Here is a 7,153-nt window from a genome sequence, read left to right as displayed (position 1 = left end):
ATCCTCACTCTGTGATGACAACGAGAAGAGTTTGCATGTTCAAACCCTTCAAAAGAAAAATCAAGTTTCAAAAGATATTTGAAGACATTATCGTTAAGAGTGAAGCGAATGAATATGTTGCGAGTAAGAAAGATTGTATCGAGAATTTTCTGAATTATTCGATACCACATTTTGGTCCCGTTCCATCCTTTACCTAAAAGTCATATTGTATTCTAATATTTCATCACAAAGATCGACAAATCTAAAAAGTGGGTTCTCCTATATATTAAGAAAAGTTTAGACTTGTCAATCAAAACATATTTTCAAAGATAAAAATACGCTTTATACTAAAAAAGATCGACAAATCTAAAAAGTGAGTTCTCCTGTATATTAAAAAAGGTTTAGACTGTGGATCGTAACATATTTTCGAAGATAAAGAGACGCTTAATACTAAAAAAGATTGACAAATCTAAAAAGTGAGTTCTCCTATAATATTAAGTAAAGTTTAAACTTGTGGATCAAAACGTATTTTCGAAGATAAAAATGCTTTTTATACTAAAAAAGATCGACAAATCTAAAAAGTGAGTTCTCCTATATATTAAGAAAGATTTAAACTTGTCGATCAAAATATATTTCCGAAGATAAAGAGACGCTTAATACTCATAAAGATCGACAAATCTAAAAAGTGGATTCAAACTTGTCGATCCAAAACATATTTTTGAAGATAAAAAGGCACTTAATATGTTAGAATGAACTTATTAGTTCAATGGTCGATTGCACTTTTATCATCCTAAAATCGAAAAAAAGGAAATATTTAGAATGTTTATACCTTTTTATACCAAATAAGAAAAGAAAAACCCTAATAATCCAAAAAAAAAAAAAAAAAAAAAAAAAAAAAAAAAAAAAAAAAAAAAAAAAAAAAAAAAAGCATCTTTCAATATTAACTCTGTGTACATAAATTATTGAAATGAACGAATGAATTTCCCCAATAAAGGAGAAGGAAAGGAAATTCAGAACTCGCATGCGCCGTGAGGTATACGCGTAAATGCAATGTGGACACACACACAGCTCCAAACAGAATTTCACCTTCGCTTTCTTCCCTCTCTCCCTCTGTCTCTGTCTCTTCACCTTTCCCATTCATTTCATTTGGTTTCATATACTTTCTGTTTCCATTGGCAACGTTTCTTTCAAACCCACCACCCCATTTTACGTCCTCCCCTTCTCTTTTCCTCTGTTACCCACATTTTCATTTTGGTTCTTTGTGTTCTTTGTGTTCTTTGTGTTCTTCATCCAATTTTAATTCCTCCCCTGGACTTCCATTCAATTTCTGGTGACGTTTCCCTCTGTTTTAGCTGTTTTCCTTTTCTGGGTCTTGCTTGGATTGGTGTAATCTGTTTTCCTTTCAATTCTTGATGATTTGTTTTTGAAGATCGTTTGATTCTATGAATTGGGGTTGCTTCTATATGTGATTCTCTTCCTTTGATTCATCTGCATTTCTATTGGGGATTGATTTCTTTGTTTTGTTACTTGTTTTTCTTAGTGAAACTGCTAATGATCGGGAGATGATTGTTGTTTTTGAAGAGAAATTTCTCGTGCCTTTCTTATAATCTTAACTCGAAATGGATATTGATCTGTAATTTGACATTTGGGTTCTTATTGTTAGTTTGTTTCCATTCATGCATGGTTTGTTACTGTAGTTTGCATCATATGCTTTCTAATCTTATCAGCATCTTTGAAGTGTTTGAGATTTAGAAGTGATGATATCTTGAGGGGTTCGGTTCACATTTCTGGCTGGCTTACTTACAGAATTTAGTGATGAACTTTGAGTGTTAATTTTGCAGGATAGTACACCACAGCTCCGTCCTGAACTGGATTCTTTGAGTTACTTTCGTGTAATATAACGAAAGATAGAGCGATTTCCCAAATGCTCGGTTTGAGTAGGTCGAGAAATCAATCAAGGTTCGGTAGATCGGTGTCATTTGGAGGTGAGTTTCTCTTATGCAGTGTCTTCAAAAATCTATGTAGATTGTAGGTTGGCTGCTTGAAGGTTATTTACTTGTTTTTTCTTACATTTACCTTCTTTTATGTGTAGGTATGGATTATCCGGATCCCAAAAGGAAGAGCAATTTTGTAGGAAAGATCATTTTGGCTGCTTCACTTACAGCAATTTGTATTATTATGCTCAAGCAATCCCCAAATTTTAGCACCCCGACCCCGGTAGCTCTCGATCTCTAATGATTCTTTTATGGCTTTGTATAACTAATGACCGAGTTAGTTCCGCCGTGGATTATGTTCTTTTCCGTTGAAAGTCTACAATTCGTGTTGGATGAATCTTTAGCCTTTTCACTTGTTATGTGGCATAGCATCTACTAGATCATATTTGATACGAGTCTAGCTGTCAATCGTCTTGTGTGATCTCACATTGGTTGGAGAGGAGCATGAAACATTCTTTCTAAGGGTGTGGAAACCTCTCCCTAGCAGACACATTTTAAAACCTTGAGGGGAAGCCCGAAAGGAAAAGCCCAAAGAGGACAATTTGCTCAATACTTTAGTCACCTTTGACTAGAACCCTCGAACAAACTACACCCTTTGTTCAACACTTGAGTCACTTTTGACTACACCTTCAAGTCTCACAATGTCTTTGTTCGATACTTGAGGATTCGATTGGCATGGCTAAGTTAAGAGCATGACTCTGATACCATGTTAGAAATCGTGAATCTCCACAATGGTATTGATATTGTCCACTTTGAGCATAAGGCCTCATGATTTTGCTTTTGGTTTTCCCAAAGAGCCTCATACCAATAGAGATAGCGTTCCTTACTTATAAACCCACGATCTTCCTCTTAATTACCTAGTGTGGGACTACTCCTCTTAATAATCCTCAATACTTTCTTTATCGAGAAAAGACATGTCGAGAATCGCCTTTTTCTAAGAGAACCATTATTTTATGCCATTTTGAAGTTGTTGTGCATGTTGTTTTCCTTACAGTTTGCAATTCATCAACCAGGAGTCACTCATGTCCTAGTAACAGGAGGTGCTGGATATATCGGTTCGCACACTGCTCTTCGGCTATTAAAGGACTCTTACCGTGTAACAATAGTGGTACGTCCCTGTAGATTTTTAAGATCGAACCGTTTTAGCCATTGGTGATATGGCCTTCATTTATGAATTCTTCCTTTGCCAGGACAACTTATCACGAGGAAATCTAGGTGCTGTAAAGGTTTTGCAAGAATTGTTTCCTGATTATGGAAGGCTTCAGTTCATCTATGCTGACTTAGGAGATGCAAAATCTGTATCCTTCCTATATGACTCTTTATGATATATATATTTCTGAAGAATCCAAGTAATACCAGCTGCCATGAACACCAATGTTGACTTAACTGGTATGTTCAGGTCAATAAAATATTTTCAGAGAATGCTTTTGATGCTGTCATGCATTTTGCAGCCGTTGCATATGTTGGGGAAAGCACCCTGAATCCTCTGAAGTGAGTATAAACTGTTAGAATTGCTGTTTTTTTTTTTTTTTTTTTTGTTGATGGTCATTGGTCTCTTACATCATCATCATGTAGATTGTAATGGCCTTCACCGCTAGCCGATATTGTCCTCTTTGGGCTTTCCCTTTCGAGCTTCTCCTCAAGGTTTTTAGAACGGGTCTGCTAGGAAGAGGTTTCCACATCCTTATAAATATTGCTTCATTCTCAACCACCCCCCTTTGGGACCAAGTGTCCTCGCAGACAATTGTTTCCTTCTCCAATCGATGTGAGACTCCCTAATCTACCCCCTTCGGGACTCAGCGTCCTTGCTGGCACACCGCCTTGTGTCCACCCCCCTCCGAGGCTCAGCCTCCTCGCTGGCACATCACATGTGTTTGACTCTGATACCATTTGTAACAGCTCAAACCTACCGCTAGAAGATATTGTCCTCTTTGGACTTTCCTTTTCAGGTTTTCCCTCTAGGTTTTTAAAACGTGTCTGCTAGGGAGAGGTTTCCACGCCTTTATAAAGAACGCTTCGTTCTCCTCCCCAATCGATGTGGGATCTCACAGTCCTACCCTCCTTCGGGGCCCAGCATCCTCGCTGACACTCGTTTCCTTCTCCAATTGATGTGGAACCCCCCCCCCCCCCCCCCCCCCGCCCCCCAATCCACCCTCCTTTAGGGCCTAACGTCCTTGCTGGCACACCGCCTCGTATCCACCCCCTTTGGGGCTCAGCCTCCTCGCTGGTACATCACCCCGTGATTGGCTTTAATACCATTTGTAACAGCCCAAACCCGCCACTAATAGATATTGTCTTCTTTGGACTTTCCCTTTCAGGCTTCCACTCAAGGTTTTTAAAATGCATCTACTAGAGAGAGTTTTCCACACCTTACAAAGAATGCTCCGTTCTCCTCCCCCGACCGATGCGGGATCTCATATAGATTGTGATAGAAGATTGTTTTCCTCTCCATTAGCGGACTTGATAGTTCACAAGCATATGCATACTGATACATAGCCAACATTTTATGAATTGATGGATGATGTTAAACAGTTCTTCTAAGATCATAAATCCAACTCCATTGTCCTTGTCAACCTTTTGATAGACATCTCTAAACATGAAGCTTCATTGTGGGAAAGAGAATTAGAAAACTTCGGGCTTCGAGTATTAGTATTTAGAAGTAAATCATTTCTGAGTGGGGTATTTCTTGCTGTGTAGGTATTATCACAATATTACTTCAAATACCTTGACAGTATTAGAATCAATGGCAGCACATGGTGTGAAGACATTGATATACTCTAGTACATGTGCCACATATGGAGAGCCAGAAAAAATGCCCATCACTGAAGAAACTCCACAGGTTCGTATCGTATGCATCAGCTTGTGTTGTGTACTCATGGAAAAATTTGGATTTTGTTGGTCATACTTTATTTGGTTTATGTGAGATCCCACATCGGTTGGAGAGGAGAACGAAGCATTCTTTATAAGGGTGTGGAAATCTCTCCCTAACCGACGCGTTTTAAAATCGTGAGGCTGACGGTGATACGTAACGGGCCAAAGCGGACAATATCTACTAGCGGTGAATTTTGGCTGTTACAAATGGTATTAGAGTCAAACGCCGAGCAGTGTGCCAGCGAGGACGCTAGCCCTCAAGAGGGGTGGATTGTGAGATCCCACATTGGTTGGAGAGGAGGATGAAACATTCTTTATAAGGGTGTGGAAACCTCTCCCTAACAAACGTGTTTTAAAACCATGAAGTCAATGGGCCAAAGCGGACAATATCTGCTAGCGGTGCACTTTAGCTGTTACAAATGATATCAGAGCCAGACATCAAACGGTGTGCCAACGAGGATGCTGGCCCCCCAAGGGGGGTGGATTGTGAGATCCCACATCGGTTGGAGAGGAGGACAAAGCATTCTTTATAAAGGTGTGGAAATCTCTCCCTCACAGACGCGTTTTAAAATCATGAGGCTAACGGCGATATGTAACAGGCCAAAGCGGACAATATCTGCTAGCGGTGAACTTTGGCTGTTACAAATGGTATCGAGCCAGACACCCAGCTATATGCCAGCGAGGACGTTGGCCTCCAAGGGGGGTGGATTGTGAGATCCCACATTCTTTATAAGGGTGTGGAAACCTCTCCCTAACAGATGCGTTATAAAACCGTGAGGCTGACGGTGATACGTAACGGGCCAAAGCAGACTGGAGTTTGGTTGCTGAAAATTCATTTGTTTCATTGCAGGCCCCAATTAATCCTTATGGAAAGGCCAAGAAGATGGCAGAAGAAATCATCCTTGACTTTTCAAAAAATTCAAAGATAGCAGTCATGATCTTAAGGTTCTTCCATTTTGCTTCTTCCTAGAACCTGCTTTCTGGAAATTACTGTATTCATGAATCTGTGTCGAAAATCGTCCAGATACTTCAATGTCATTGGTTCCGATCCAGAGGGAAGACTTGGGGAAGCTCCTACACCTGAGCTTCGCGAGCACGGACGTATATCGGGTGCTTGTTTCGATGCTGCCCGTGGCATTATTTCCGGGATTAAGGTAATTTGCATATATTGAATATGAAACATGTTCAGAAATCATTGGTGTAGTTACAAGATCCAGCTAAACTTTCTCTTATGATGTTTTCAGGTCAAAGGAACCGACTACAAAACACACGATGGAACATGCATACGCGATTATATCGACGTCACCGATCTCGTGGACGCTCATGTAAAAGCTCTAGAGAAAGCAACCCCTGGTAAAGTTGGAATCTACAACGTTGGAACAGGGAAAGGTTTGAAAGAAATCGTTGCATTACTATACATTTTCCTTTCTATTTCCCAACAAGCAATCTAGACATGGCAAGCTGAAGTTAGCTTTGGATGTCTTTGATCAGGCCGATCCGTGAAGGAGTTCGTGGAGGCGTGCAGGAAGGCAACTGGGGACGATATCAAAGTCGAGTATCTCCCACGTCGACCGGGTGACTATGCCGAAGTATTCAGCGACCCAACTAAGATCAAGAACGAACTGAACTGGACAGCGCAACACACCGATGTTCAAGAAAGTTTACGGGTAGCGTGGAGATGGCAAAAGTCGCATCGCAATGGCTATGGAAACGCTTTGGTTATGTCATCTTGAAGCATTGGTACTGAGTTGAGGATTAGTTCATTTTGGTCACATAGAAGTAGGAGAATACCAGTACTACTAATATTGTTTGTACCATTTTTTTATTATGTATTGGATAGATTGGTTATTGATATGAATGCATTATGTTATATGTCAAAAGAAAAAAATGATTACACTTTTTAAGATGTAGAGATTGGGGTTACATGAGGATTCGCCCTAAACGGATGGAAAATTTTCGTTTAAATAGAAAATAGAGGAGGGAATAAGGAGAAATTTCTACCTAATAGATAAATAAGGTCGGGAACAGAGATTGTATTTCCTATCCCAACTTTTACGCATAAAAATAAATATATATATATTTTTTCTATTACAAATTATAATAAATTAGATTTTTTTTTTTCTTTGTTATAGTTACATTTTCATGACTTTTTACGAATGAGATATCATTTCATACCATTATACTTTATTTTTAATAATAAGCCCAAAATTTATGAAATTCGGGTCAAAACAATCAAATTTTGAAACTTTTTATAAATATTAATACTTATATATTATGTTGTAATATTAAATTTTAATTTTTTTAGAAAT

The 7,153-nt window shown here is 39.0% G+C and overlaps 1 protein-coding gene across 2 annotated transcripts; it reads left to right on the top strand.

Moving 5' to 3' along the window:
- The first annotated feature begins 992 nt into the window (after nucleotides 1-992).
- LOC111801421 (UDP-arabinose 4-epimerase 1) lies at nucleotides 993-6,754 on the top strand. 2 transcript variants are annotated; one of them, XM_023685417.2, is made up of 11 exons: nucleotides 993-1,012; nucleotides 1,821-1,964; nucleotides 2,072-2,196; nucleotides 2,968-3,081; nucleotides 3,164-3,271; nucleotides 3,373-3,464; nucleotides 4,671-4,812; nucleotides 5,695-5,789; nucleotides 5,869-5,998; nucleotides 6,089-6,233; nucleotides 6,336-6,754. In XM_023685417.2, the coding sequence occupies exons 2-11, from the start codon at nucleotides 1,904-1,906 to the stop codon at nucleotides 6,575-6,577; spliced, it is 1,254 nt and encodes a 417-aa protein (XP_023541185.2). In that variant the 5' UTR covers nucleotides 993-1,012; nucleotides 1,821-1,903; the 3' UTR covers nucleotides 6,578-6,754. The 2 variants fall into 2 exon arrangements, with proteins under 2 accessions (XP_023541185.2, XP_023541183.2); XM_023685415.2 differs by lacking the exon at nucleotides 993-1,012 and adding an exon at nucleotides 1,027-1,309.
- Nucleotides 6,755-7,153: the final 399 nt, after the last annotated feature.

This window comes from Cucurbita pepo, chromosome 9, assembly GCF_057944985.1.
Source record: "Cucurbita pepo subsp. pepo isolate OVF chromosome 9, ASM5794498v1, whole genome shotgun sequence".
Taxonomy (NCBI): Eukaryota; Viridiplantae; Streptophyta; class Magnoliopsida; order Cucurbitales; family Cucurbitaceae; genus Cucurbita; species Cucurbita pepo.
This window is presented reverse-complemented; position numbering and strand designations above follow the sequence as displayed.

Bases quoted from the DNA above. Each gene is read 5' to 3' on its own strand.
- LOC111801421 (XM_023685417.2), top strand. From the start codon at position 1,904: ATGCTCGGTTTGAGTAGGTCGAGAAATCAATCAAGGTTCGGTAGATCG. The intron at 2,197-2,967 runs GTAGCTCTCGAT...TTTTCCTTACAG, and splicing joins ATTTTAGCACCCCGACCCCG to TTTGCAATTCATCAACCAGG. The intron at 3,272-3,372 runs GTATCCTTCCTA...TGGTATGTTCAG, and splicing joins ACTTAGGAGATGCAAAATCT to GTCAATAAAATATTTTCAGA.